Genomic DNA, 14,600 nt, shown 5'->3' with positions numbered 1-14,600 from the left:
AGTAGGTGCTCGAGAATTTGCTCAGCTCTGAAGAAAAAGGGAAGTTCAAATAGGAAAGGAGAGGGAATAAGAACAAGTAACTGATAGTGAAGGTGCTCGTAGTGTACTATACAGTTGCAGCCCTACCGCGTTTTTTAAAATGGAAGCTTTTGTTGCTAATGAGTTTATTATTTAATTGAAGTTAATACTGTTGTATTACATTGAAATAATTAATCCTTGAAATTATTCCTCCCTCTCCTTACACTGATAGGAACATTGTACTGTATATGGCAAGTCATTGATAAATCTAATTTATGGAATAATTATTACACAATAGATTGTTTTGTGAAGTACACTGAACACTCAAAAATCTCATGGTTAATGAACAAAAGGTATGAAGTGAATTGATACAAGTTTTCAACATCATTTTACTCACCTAATGTTGTATGCCATATACAAGGTGGTCGGAAACGTGAAACAAGTATGAGTGTTAGCGTGTTAGTCGTGCTGAAATGAAATTTGAAACAACTTAATTTGATACCTCACAACATTGTCATGTTATCACCTGCTGAAATTAGCTAATCAGATCACTTCGCGGGCGAATTCAAATGGGCTTTACAGGGTGGTGTTACTAAAACCGCACGTGGCTCGGTCGGGCTTGAGAGACATGCCAAGAAATGAGCATCACATCTTAACAGAACGTGGGTTTCAGCCAATGCCACCATAGCATGCTATCGGTAGGGAGGTCCTTCTTGGTGTCGCCCCCTGAAGAAGTTTATTTCTTCTATTGGCACTCTAAGCTGGTCATAAGCAACATGCAGATTTAGCAACACCGCCTCGGGAAGTCCATATGAAGTCTCCTGCGAAGCGATTATCAGTATGACCAACCCTCTAACGCTCAGATACATTGTTTTCGACAAGCCTGTATTGCTGTTATTTAATTTCGCCTTTGTTGCCACTGCCGTCTTAATATGAAAACGATGTTAAAGCGGCTCGTTATCGTCTCGTTCATCTTTCAAGTCCCTGATTTAAAATATCTTTATCTTGGACATGCTTCGTGGCATTGTGCAGAGTGAAACTGCATAAAATGACTGATGGAACCTTTCCTGTACCTAATCGAATTTTGCTTTCCAAAATAGGAAAGTTGTTTTACCTGGCCCAAACATTCTATCACAACTCTTGTGATACAGGCATTATAAGCTCTCTGTTCCGGAGTGGCAGAGTTTTGAAACTGTGTCGTGAGCCATGGAGAGATTCCGTAATATACGTCACCAAGCAGGAGTGCATTTCCATGACGCCTCGTCATAACTGTGCGAACATCAGAGTGTTTCCAAATTCGGTAGTCGTTCACAGAACCATGCCATGATATATCCTACACTGGTGAAGTCTTCCATTGCAGGTGGCCTGTACATTAATGCTAGGGACATCTCTTTTGTTAATGTGTTCATCCCCATGAACATGTGGCTTCTTAATTGTACATAAGTAGAGTCCACAGTTCTGATACCATAAGGGAAGGCAAAAAGTTCTTGCTTGCCACTTAGCCTGTGTTTCCTGCATATCGGCAACATTTATTGGAAATTTTATTGAATGATCCGCTTTCATTTCTATTGAATTCAAAACATGCTAAGATATTCTTGATACAGTGCTCCGACATAATGCAAGATGTTTTCAATTTTCTGTTAGGTCACTGCCCCTTGTTTCTTCGGAGTGCGCAAGGACATACTGCAATAACCATTCGACCTGTTCCTTAATGAACTTAAATAACACTTTATAATCAAGTTGAGACGATTCTTTGCAAAGTTTATTTAATTTCTTTATCTGATTGACCACTATCGTTTGGACTTGCCTGAATTGGTTCAAGGAAACACGAACAAGCAGTAACTGGAATGAGTGCATGCTTTGTCTTTATTCCCCTAAAAGTACCATAACACTAGTTTGCAGTAGTTGAATTATACTTCAAAGCAAAATCACTCTTAATTCTCGTGACATAATAAATAGAAAATTCGGTGTCTTACCTCGCATTGAAGTTGTCTTGCTGCTCAAAGATACCAAAAAGTACGACTACTTATGAAAAATAAATTGTGGAGATAAAACGCGGGAAACTGAATACGCATTTGCAAATCTGGCTACTGATGAACCTGCTAGTAGAGTCTTTCTTACCGTGCTGGAAAGTTGTGATTCACATTTTGTAGCACCCGTCCTATGACATACTCGGCGCATACTCCCCACAGTTTTGTTAATTAGTGTTGTGCACCCAGTACGTGATCTGCACTGGACATGTTAAACGCAGTGATTTTTTTTGCATCGTTCTGATTCTTCCTAGTCGTGAATTGACATGCACACAAGTTTTTAGTGTGTATACTAATTTAGTCATATTTTAAAATTTCTTCAGTTTAATGGGTAGGGTTTAAATTCTCGTTTTGACAGTTCAAGTTGTATTCTCAGATTTCAATTTATGTCCATCTTGAGGAAGCGGCTATCTGGAAACCTTCATTAAATACCTTCATCTTTTGTTTTGGCCGACTATGGACTACGTTAATTTGGATTCAGCTTCATCTGTTTCTGGGCCTTAATCTTCGTCCGGTACTTTATCCTTTTACTCTGCGATCTCTTCCTTTCTTCTGTCCACGGCGCTTGGGTACGGGATCCAACTTTTTCTTGAAACCTCTTCATGGACTTGATTCTAGACTTGTAAGAATCCTTGTTGCTGATTTCCGTTCTTTGTATTCCCATTTCTTCCAGATCCTTCTTCACCTCCTGGTACGAGAGCACTGTAGTTTCCCCGGTCTCAAAAAATCTTGTCTGATTGGTCAGTACTCAAGGATTCATTCTGTAGATATGTCCGAAGAACATGCCTCTCCTCTTCCGGATGGTATCAGATCTTTTACATCTTGAGGTAAAATACTTGCCTTTCTGTCTGTATGATCCATCTTCTGTTCTTTGGGGTCCGAGTATCTTACTCAGAATCTTTCTCTCCACTAGTTCCAACCTCTTGACCAATCCTGTTTTTATCAGGTTCAAACTTTCAGCTGCATATAAACTGTCTGGTAGTGCCTGAGGTTTTCATTGATTAAGATGTTTTTCCTTGTTAAGTGTTCCTAGTTTATATGCCTAGTTCATCTTGTTGATTTTCTATAACAGTGCCTCTCTTTCTGACTCCCCGATATATTTGAATTTCTCCACTTGCTGAATCTTTTCTCATCTGTCATCCGAGTGTTGTTTTGATGTTGGCCACGTATTGTGTCTTTTCGAAGTAGATCTCTAGTCCTGCATTACTTGCTGCTTCCTGGAGTTGGACAGATGTTAATAATTACAGGGAAATATTGCTGCCACCAGACATACAGTATCCTTTCTTGTGAAGTGGGTGTATCAACACTGATGTCTATCCATCTGGCAGCTTCTCCTCTTCCCTTATCTTGCTCAGGATTCTTGTCAGTTCACCAATTGTTCTATCAGCATATTTCCAAAGGTCTGCAATAATCCCATCTTCTCCAGGTGCTCTGTTTCTCTTAAAGGTCGTGATGATGCTCCTGACTTCTTCCACAGTTGGGAGGTTCCATGTCCTTATTTGGTTCTTTGTGATTGAATTCAAATTTCTTGGATAGTGGTTAACAGTTAAGGAGTTTCATAAAATGGTCTGCTATGATCTGACTGTTCTCCGTATCCTTGTGGGCTACATTTCCTTCTTGTGGTTTCTGAAGTTCAGACTTGGTGGAATTTTATCTACAAGGTACGTCTGAATGTTTTATATAAGTCTTTTGTGGGTTTTTTTTTTTTTTAAAGTCCTGTCCAATCTGGATCAGATGTTCTTTCTAATAATTTCTCTTCAGATTCCTTATGATCTTGGCATTTCTCTTCCTTGTTACCTGGAATTTGGGTTTCGGGTGTTTTCTGGGAACACCAATTCACCAATGCCTTTTGGCATTCTTCAATTGCCTCATCACCTTCATATGATCATCACACATGTTTCCTCCTTTTCTCCAGAGGAACAGTAGTTTTTGCATTATCAATCACAGCCTCTTTTTTTTTTAATTGTTCCCATCCCTGAAACTGCCATTTTGTTCAGTTCTCTAGTGAAATCTTTGTTATGTTCTCTGCTTTTCAGTGTCGAACTTGGTTGTTTGAACTGTGTTCTGGCTTTTTCGAGATCTTGGGATGATCTTGACTTAGATCTTGGAGAGAAAATTGGGGTTAGGAGTTTTCTCGGGAGGTGTCTGAAGGCTGTTGATTTCATGAAAATATTGAAGGTCTCACATAATGCTATCAGTCGCTCTGCATTTCGATTCGTCCTTTCGTGGGCTGGATATTCTCCATTGATGTTTTTGAATCTCCTTTCTTTTCCCAAATGTGCATTAAAATCCTCGAGGAGTATGATGACATAGTTGGTACTGTGGATATTTTTTCCACGCATCTTCCTGGAAGTCTTCTACTTTTTCTGGGTCTTTTATTTTTTGTCATTTGTGGGTGCATGTATGTTGACTAGCGTGTAGATGTTATTTGCTCCTTTGAAAGAAAGGGTGGACATTCTGCCATTTCGGAAAGTGAGGTCAGTTATTTTTCCTAGGATTTGTTTATTTACTGTGAAACCCATTACCAAGTGTGGTACCTTTTTTTTTATCACTCTTGCCGACTTTTTTCCTTTCAAAATCCTGGATTCAAAAGTTGACTCATCTGTGAATCTAGTCTCCTGTAATGCTGTTATCTGGGTATTTTGTTTGGACAAGGTATCAATGAGATATGATACTGTATGAGCTTTTGCGCTTACTCTGTGTCGAGAAAATAAGGTCAAATTCTTTCCGTTTCGCAGAGAACTGGTCTCTGCGTCGTCAGAAGAAAATCTCAATTTCCAGGCTTCTTAAACAATGGCTGTTTGAAATTTATAATAGAAGTGGAAATGGTACATTCATTCTTACCAGATGGCTCCCTGGATGTGGAACAGCGCTAGCGTTGGAGGCGGAAGCTGACCAAACTATGAGAATCCATCTAAGATGGTCACATGACGTGTACTTACCAAATGACATTGACAGGTGTACGACATTGACACAAGCCTGAAATGAACCATCTAGTGATGAGGAACGTACAAATTTGGAAAACACTGAGATGAAATAACAATAATGAAAGGACAGGGAAGGGAACTACCTACGTAAATCCTACCTATACAATAGAAGTTTCTTCAATTTGTTTACATTGATTAGTACGCTTCATACCAGAATATTGGACATCATCAGTTAAAACTTGAATGCGTTTTAAGATTAAAAGCAAAAGGCATTATAGAGCACATTTTAAGCTGAAAGTATGTTGAGGCTAAAATGACAAGTTCATGCCAGTTTAAAAATGTCTTCTGAAGGTCTTATGATACGGCATTTACGTGGGTTCTTGAAGTGAACCAGATTTGTCATTAAAATGCAGCCTTTGGTATTTGTAGATGTAAATATTAAGTCTTGGGCTTATGTTATGTGTGACGTTTTTTGTAAACTGTTAACGAAGCTAGAGTAGTAAATGTTACGATCTAGAAAAGAATATATATCCTCGCTGACTTTAAGTCGAATCGTCTAAGTTTTATCAAACTCGAGCACTCATCCCACTCACGTGCCTTGTGCGTAACCCGCAGAGTGGTTGAAATAGAGAGGTAGTATTTGTCATTAGGTGGATCATACGCCAGGCACTTGGATAGATTACTGTGCATTATTTACTGTGGATATCAAACAAATGGCGTAAGTACGATCGCAAACCTATATTTATATTTACACTTCCCTATTATACATTTTTAACTCACAATGTCTACATTGCAAAACTGTTGACTGCTGAAGCATTATTTCTTCTGTTGAAGTGCGCCATTTATGTGATAGATCTTGTGATGTTGAGAAGGACCTGCATTGTCGGCCATCTGAACGAAATATATGAAAAAATGATAACGTAAGGACCATGACGCTGTCAGAAATGATTAGTACAAGTTCTTTCACGTTACTCACAAAATATGAATGAATGAAAACCTACAACCTGTTTTCCAGTCATTGACAGAGTCAGGGATGTAATGAAATGAATCATATATAGGCTATTAGCACGATGGGGTCACCACTCCCAAAGTAATTTATTGATGACTGATAGATGAAATGAGAATGGAGTGTGTTGCTGGAATGAAAGATGAAAGGGAAAACCGGAGTACCCGGAGAAAAACCTGTCCCGCCTGCGCTTTGTCCAGCACAAATCTCACACGGAGCGACCGGCATTTGAATCACGGTATCCAGCGGTGAGAGGCCGACGCAGTAGTGGATTTATTTCAAAAGTGGGATCACTCATAATTGTCTTCAAGTAATAATAAATAGGAAATTTAGTGTCCTACCTTGCACTGCAGTTGTCTTGCTGCTCAAAGATACCAAAAATGAATGACGACGTATGATGAAAACTGTTCAGAGGAGATACGCAGGAAACAGAATACACATGCGAACATCTGCTAGTAGATTGGAATTGAAAGATGTGCGAGATGAGAAGGAAAGTCTTTTTTTTTATCGTGCGGGAAACCTCTAATTCACATTTCCTAGCACCCACCGCATGACTCGTGTCCTCCGCGTACCCTTATAAACTAACGTCGATCTGCACTGAACTTGTTAAGAGCCTGCTGTAACTGGTAACTTTTACTAGTACGCCAAGACTTAATGTTTACATCTTCAAATACCAAAGGCTGCATTTTAATGTCGACAACAAATCCGGTTCACTTCAAGAACTTGCATCATATGACCTTCAGAAGATATTTTCAACTGACGTGAACTTGTCATTTTAGCCTCAACAGAGTTTGTTTAAAGTTTTGCTATACGATACCTTTTGTTTTTAGTTATAAATCTTATTCAAGTTTTAGCTGATATCCAATATTCTAATACAAAACTTACTAATCAATGTAAATAAACTGAAGAATCTTGTACAGGTGGGAACTTAGTGACACCCTCATAAGCTGAAGGATGATTGTTCAAAATTTGTACATACATGAATACACAAGGCTCTCATTTTTCTTAATTGTTAGTACCTAATTTAAAAGCTGCCATTACTGCTTATTTCTAATTTTAACTGTTCATGACATCAAGTGAGTATGGGAAACCAGTATAGTCATATCTTGAAATTTTCTACAGGTTTTGTGGGTATGGTTTAAAATCTACTCTACCCTCAGAAACTGTAGAAAACTTCAAGATATCACTGTTGGTGCCATTTCTAAATATGCCTCTATGGAATCTGTTACGTCTAATAGATTGGGAAATTTGATGCATTGCTCTTGTACTCTTGATTTTAATTTATTTTCTTTTTTACTTTCTAAACTGTTCTGTTTCTAAATTATATAATAGCGCATTGGTGTTGAGACTTGCAAAAATCAGGCGAGTTGTCTGTGTGGTTTGGGTCATGCAGCCTGAGCTTTCATTCGGAAGGTAGTGGATTTGAACCCCGCTCTACACTCCTAAAGGCTGTATCTTAATGGGCCGTGGCTGCTTTCTTCACAGTCCTAGCCCTGTCCTATGCAGTTGTCAACTCAAGACCTGTCTGTGTCAGTGCCTCATAAAGCAAATAGCATCGAGGAAAAGGAAAATCTGGAGCAAATTAGTAGTTACAATTATTTTTAAATATCCCTCAGAGGAATCTGTAAAGTGCAGCAGGTTGTTAGGGAATTGGAAGTGCCATGAATTGCTGTGTTGAGTAATAATTATTTGAATTTTGAATTTGTCTATATTTTTATCTCTTGCAAAAGTAATAATAACTTTCGATAAAACATATGTTTTCTACTTCAGTATTGTGCAGATCAGAATAATATTGTGCTTCTGATATGTGCATATGTAGCCAGGAGTGAGCATAAGGGTTAATGTTGAATTTTTATATTCCTTAGATTTCCTATTGAAATATTAATCATTGAAGTTTGTTATTTTGTACTGACATATTTTTATCGGTGAAGTTGTTTTCCTGTCTCAATTTTTGCTGTTGCCCTTTCCTCTTTAGATTTAATGATATTGAATGATGCATGTTTCTTGTATTCTGAATGTTAATGCATTCATGTGTTTTGCTATTAATGTTTGTTTGTGTACCTTGCGCAGGTATATCGAGATATTTCGCAGTAGTTTGTCTGAAGTTCGGGCTGCTATAGGCCCTAAGATGCGCCCACTGGGTCCAGGTGGTTTTAATCAGCGTCCTGCTCCATATGACAGAGGTGATAGATTCGGAGGTATGAACCGGTACAACAACATGGGCAGAGGGTCTCGGAGTTTTAAAGGTATGTAAACTGATGTTCAATTGCTTTACTATTCCACATTTTGTCAGCTTAAAGCAGCTTCTGCATCTTAATTACATATTTTATCATTGATGTGTATTGTACCAGGCGAGTTAGGGGCGCGCAGCTGTGAGCTCACATCCGGGAGATAGTGGGTTTGAGCCCCACTCTTGGCAGCCCTGACGATGGTTTTCTGTGGTTTCCCATTTCACACCAGGCAAATGCTGGGGCTGTACCTTAATTAAGGCCACAGCCGCTTCCTTCCCTTTCGTAGGCCTTTCCTGTCCCATTGTCGTCATAAGACCTATCTGTGTCGGTGCGACGTGAAGCAAATAGAAAAAATGAGACGTGCATTGTTTGGTTAAGTGTTGCTAATTATATCATTCAGTATCTTCCATATCTCAGCCACTCAACCTGTTAAATGAGAATTTCACATGAATGATAAAGTTGCGGAAACTGCTGCTGTCGTGAGAGAATTTCAGTTACTACTGAAAACTTATCCTAAAGGAAGTCTAAATTGATGTACACTGCTATCTGTAGTCTTTTGACTAGACAAGCTAGAGAATCTAAATCAGGCACCTAGTATCAAAAGTTACTATATCTACTTTTTTTCTTGACAAAATGGAGTTATACATTGCTGCTAACAGTTCTTATCTCTAGGAATTCAATGCAATGATTTTGGATCAAAACCAGACATAGCCCATTAAAATAAGCAGTTAAATATGAGGTTGGTTTTCATTATCCTCCAAATCTAAAACTAGTAGCGACATGTAGTGTCAGTTCCAAAATCCCTGTCGGCCAATCACCGCTTCTTGTGACTTCCCAGCACGCGCGGCATGTAGACTACTGCTCCACATGTCACAATGTTGAAGCTTTTTCTTCTCTTTGATTGAGGTGTTGCAATGCAAACTGAATCAAAAGAATTCCTCCCCTCGTCATAGGAAAGCTCGATCGGTCACGATGTTTTAAGGGCGTCGGGTACTTTCCATGCAAGTACAAGGCACCTGAAAATGCAAACGGTACAGTAATCCAAAAAATAAAGCACTAGCACAGGGGAGCCATCATAATTTGTCCTCGTGCTTGAATCATGTTTCTTTTTTCTTTTGTTGCGTGAGGTTATGTTTGCTACTGAGTTATCCAAGTGCATTATTTGAATACTGCAAGTGCAAATTGTTGGATAAATTTTGGAAATGTATTTTTCCACGGTATTTGAAAGGTTTAAACCGTGAACCAGTGATAGTTTCATGCAATGACGGGTCTTGAATATTTTGTGACGTGGCAAGCGTCGGCATTTCTGAATCATGAGTTGGCAGTTAATTCGAAATCACACAATTCGAAGTCAGATTTTTGCGTTCCAAAGAACTCGAAGCAATGAGGTCCGACTGTATCGCAATACTTACGTCAGTGTTCACCGGTGTGTCTTTTTCAAGTGTTTACATTTCACGAAAAGAATTATCCACCACCGGTCGTGTTAATATCTGAGCAAAAAGAGACCGTGTGTGAAAAGTGTGACGAATTCATAAGTAGTTTAGGTTAGGATTCTAGTGATGCAGGTGACAACAAATCTTCCGATCTACAGGGAATCGGGCCAGTTGCAGGTACAGATTAATGAAATACCTAGGCCTACTTGCTAATTTTCATGGCAAACATATTTCGTAGCAGTGATAATGTATTTTTATCGTCTCATATGTTCAGGCAAAGCAGCTATATCCGTAAATTTACACGTTCATATTTGCGTAAAGACGGCATGGACCTCGCAGAGTGATATGTTTGTTTATGCCTATGTTACTCTTTCGATGAAAGGAATTTTAAATAATTTCAATTTTTAAAACGATCCTTCCTAAAATTAGGGTGCGAGGATTATTCGGCAGCAGGAATTATTCGCATCGATGAGGTTATCCATGTTGGACTTGTGGGATTTCAGTTAGGACCTCAGCATTTCCACCAATTTTGTGGGATTTCAATTAGAATATCATCCTCGGCATTTCCACCAATTTTTGGCTCGTATTTAAATCCATCTTAGGGCTATTAGTCTTATGCAACTGGACTATAAAGCATAATACGGCTCGAGACTCGAGCGGCACAGTGTTTTTACATGTGATTCAAATGTTTTAACTCAGTCAACTAGTGAAACAGATAGCTGGATGGTGTTTGTTGCAAAAAACTACTGAAATCATATGCCGAAAACCGTATATAAGGATTGTGGAACATGCTGTTCAACCAGGTGACTCTGTAGGTAGACTCATATTTTGTGAGTGGAGTCTGGAAAACTTGCACAGTGAATGAGTAGAAACACATTTAATATTCTCCGTGGACCAGGCCTGGTACTGTCCCCATATTTGTACGTGCGTAAAACAATTGTTACTGGAGTGCTATAAAAGCTGATTTCATGCATGGATTGCCCCTTCACGATGTAAAATTCGATTTATGGGGTGCCGTTAGTGATGCAAAAATCGTAGGACGTTCTTTAGGAATGCATTTGGTTCTGTTATTAATATAATACCATAGTAGAAATAGTGTTATCACTCTCTCCAGTATCTGTGGTAATGGGTGGGCGTCATTTATCGCTGCAAGCGATTCTCGGGATTCCTAAACACATACATGTATCCGTGACATGTAGGTGTGAACCATGTTTATATCCATGTTGCATACCTGCCAACCCTTCCAATTTACCCGGAAACTTTCCGGTTTTTAACTCATTTTCCGATTTATTTTTACTTCCGAATTTTGACTAATATAACCTCTAGTACGGCCAATACTCTTCCCCTAGAATAAAGGATAAATTCTTATGTGCTTGTGTAATTTACGAAACCTAATTTCCAAACGTATTTGATGCCTTATTTCGTGAGTATTTCGTCCGTCGCCTTAGTGTATTGTGTTTCCCGCTCACCACATCAGGGTGTGCGCTTTATACAGCTGAGGATTCGGGGTGGCAATCGTCCTGCAAGCAAGAGGCTAGCGCGCGCTAACGACTCGGTTAATCGGGACGAAAGAATGAGTTTGTTATTGTGTTGTTCGCGCGCTGCTAACATCGTTTCTGTGCGTAGTTTCATCGGAGTTGTAGGCCACGTGTTTTTCCTTGCATTTCTATGACAGTTTCTGGTATTTTCTTTTCTCGTTATGGCCAAAAAATATGACAAACGTTATCTCCAAGTGTTAAGCGATGCCTATAAATTTCTGTACATTTTACCGGCTTTTAAAGGAAACTACCGTATTTTCTCGCGTACCGTAATCGACGCCCTTGCATAATTTACACATCCCAATATTTTTGGGTCCAAAGTGGAATTTGACGCACCCACAACTTCAAAGATCCATCACTCAGCTCCGGATACGTTTCGAAATAAGGATGCCAACTACTCAGGTAGCAGGCTTCCTATTGCGAAAGCGGGCATTCCAAAAACAGGGCAATGTGCTGTATTAGCCGGCAGGAAATCTCACTGCACTAGTTTTACGAGTGTTTCGCGTACGGGACATTGTGATCTCAAAATTGTTTGTCAGTCCACAGTACTCGATTAATACTGCATCATACGAACTTGCAGTGATCAGTTACGCCGAAACATACGGGAATAGAGCACCGGGCAACAAGTTTTCAGTGTCCAAATGAAACATGCGCTACCGCGGTAACAGAAGTGCACTTCAAGCGGCCAACAAGTCTCACAAAGCATTTTGCGGACCAAAAAGCGGCATGTTTCCACAAGTAGAGGATTATCTGCTTAACTATATGATTTTGTTACGCAATGTTGGATAAGCCATTTCTCACAAAATGCTGCTTTTTAAAGAATGAGAAATAGCCGCGGCACGTGGAATCATTGTCTCGTATTTGAAGGTTAGCCGAGGCTGAATTAATTTTATGAAGAGAAATGGACTTTCTCTTCGACGAACAACAACATTATGCCAAAAAGTGATGAATGATTTCAACCATTTTCAGCGCTTTGTGATTGAGAAGCGTAAAGTGAAGGAATATTTTATCTCCCTTATAGGAATCGCAGGCCAGGCGCCAATCAGTTTCCATATACCATAAAGTCGAACAATCGATAAGAAAGGAACATACAGCGTTATCGCACGCGCTATCGGAAGCAAAATAATCAACGATATTCTGCAATGCTTGCTGTAACAGCTGATGGCAGAAAGCTTGCACCTTACATTGTTCTAAAACGAAAAACGATGCCTAAAGCAAAATTTCCGCTAGTGATCCACGTTTGTATTCAAGAAAAAGGGTGGATGGACACGTCACTCGTACAAGATTAGATACGAACGGTTTGGAGTAATGTAGCAGGGTCCGTCCTTCGATGTCCGGCCTTTCTCGTGTTGGACAGATTTTTTTGCCGGAATGTCGTTCAGGTCGTATTGTCAGCTCGTAATGGGAAGAATATTTTCCAGTGTCGGTACCGTACTTCAAACCCACGTGTCTAACTTATCTGATGTACCCTATTTGACTTTTCAGAAAAAACCTCACGCTGGAATGACGATAACTGCAAATGCGTTGAACCAATTGTGTTTGGATTATATTTTATGTATCTTTCAAAAGTAAATGAATTGTAAATAATTTGTAAATATCCGAATTCCTTGAATCGCATCCGAAGTTTTTGCCTGTATTTTTCGTCAAAAAAGTGCGTTACTTACGCGAGAAAATACGGTATTATGCATTTTGTTGCCTGTGTCGGTGTGACAAATATTATTCGTATGTAAATGTCATAAATGAGAGTGATTAGGTACATTTTCTTGTAACTATTTTTATGTTTTCTTAGTTTAAGATTTTAAGTTTAATGGCCAATTCGCATTGTAACTGTAGATAAGTATGCCTTTTATCCTGACCTTTTTTTTTCACATAGACCGTGGTGGAATATATCTGATGAAATCCAAGAATTAAAAAATCTTCCTCTTTTTGGTTTCTAAAAGTTGGCAGGTATGACGTTGAAAGATTAATACGCTGTCGAGATTGTTCCTCATGCATGATATCAAGGCGTAGGCATGTCATAGGTGCTTGTTAAATAATAATTATGCTGCTCTGCTCAGTTCTGGATTGTAGATCGTGATGCACTACCAGTGTTACAAGTATATTTCAGCCCATCAATACAAATGGACTTTATTACTTGAATGATCTGTTCCGTCAATCGCCGTTGATCTGTGTTTATTGCTGTTGCCTAAGTAACAGATTTGGTTTTAGTTGTTTACGTAGTGTTTTCCTATATCATTTCTGCTGTAACCCTTCGGATCCCGACCCACAATAGGTCATCATATGTATAGAATGCCAAGCATGTTTCAATGAATTTTGCATCTCTGTATTAAAGAATTAATAAACGTCTTGGTTTAAAAGATATGGAGGTAAAGCTTGGTATGTGAGCTTGATATACACTAAGAATGTAAACATGTGGCTTGCAATTCAAAACTGATTCACACGTATGGAGCATGAGTTCATACTATTGTGGAAGACTTATCAGAGGCCAATCATCTCTATCGCGTTCTTCCTGTGAGAGAATAGAGTTGTGTAATATTTTACCTTGTAGCCTCGTATAGCAACAGTCATGTTTTGAGACAAGAAGTGTTTTAATATACCAGGGGTGGCCACTAACCTTAATTCTGGGAGCATGTTTAGAAAATGGTTGATGAAATGACATTTTTTCATTTTATAACAAATGAAGGAGCGTTTTTCTACACTACACAGAAAATTATTGTTCAAATACACATCAAGGAATGAGATTTTATTTTTGAGAAGTGCTTTTTCGAGTGTTCATTTTTGCTGTTATTTTTTCGAAATTTGGCTGATAACTGGTAAGCGCAGTTCACACAAGTTCACTTAAATGTTCATGAGATAGTTCAGATCGATATTTAGATTTATTGAATTTAAGCGTTGAGTACAGTGATTCACACACATAAGTAGTACCTAAGATTGAGGCAAGTCTCTTGGCACACACTGTTGTTAGGGAGTATTTTTCTTCTGGAATATTCTTCCGAAATTCTATGGTAGAAACGTTACTTCATTTAAGTCCTTTTAGTCCCTCGTCCTCTTGCAGTTCTAGTAGCTCCAGCTCTACAGCTGCTGTATCCTTTTTTATTAGTGTTGAAACAGGACAGCCCCATCGTCCACAACATCAACAGCAGAAGGATTTTCCAGGAATGAAAATAAGGTTTAAGTGATCTTAAATCTGCCATTGATATCTTCAGCAAGGCCATACATTTTGCTCATGTAATCTTAAGTTTCCACCTGAATTTCAGGAAGGCTTTCAGTAATTTTCTTCAAACATTTGAAGTGAGAAAATGTTCTGGTCTGAAGGTCTTTCCCAAAAAGCTTTAACTTGCTATGAAAGCTAAATACAGTTCGGGCCAAATCAGAAGTAAGTTTTTCTCTTCCTTGTAAAGACATTAGTGTTTTTAA

The 14,600-nt window shown here is 38.9% G+C and overlaps 1 protein-coding gene across 3 annotated transcripts in view; it reads left to right on the top strand.

The window, feature by feature from the left end:
• The window catches only part of glo (glorund), a 159,929-nt gene that overhangs the window by 112,503 nt on the left and 32,826 nt on the right, over positions 1-14,600 (top strand). For all 3 annotated transcript variants that reach the window (XM_067136772.2, XM_067136774.2, XM_067136773.2), the window contains exon 6: positions 8,052-8,227. In XM_067136772.2, the coding sequence (XP_066992873.1) occupies positions 8,052-8,227 (176 nt within the window). The remainder of the gene's footprint in view (positions 1-8,051; positions 8,228-14,600) is intronic.

The sequence above is a fragment of the Anabrus simplex genome, chromosome 1, assembly GCF_040414725.1.
Source record: "Anabrus simplex isolate iqAnaSimp1 chromosome 1, ASM4041472v1, whole genome shotgun sequence".
NCBI lineage: Eukaryota > Metazoa > Arthropoda > Insecta > Orthoptera > Tettigoniidae > Anabrus > Anabrus simplex.
This window is presented reverse-complemented; position numbering and strand designations above follow the sequence as displayed.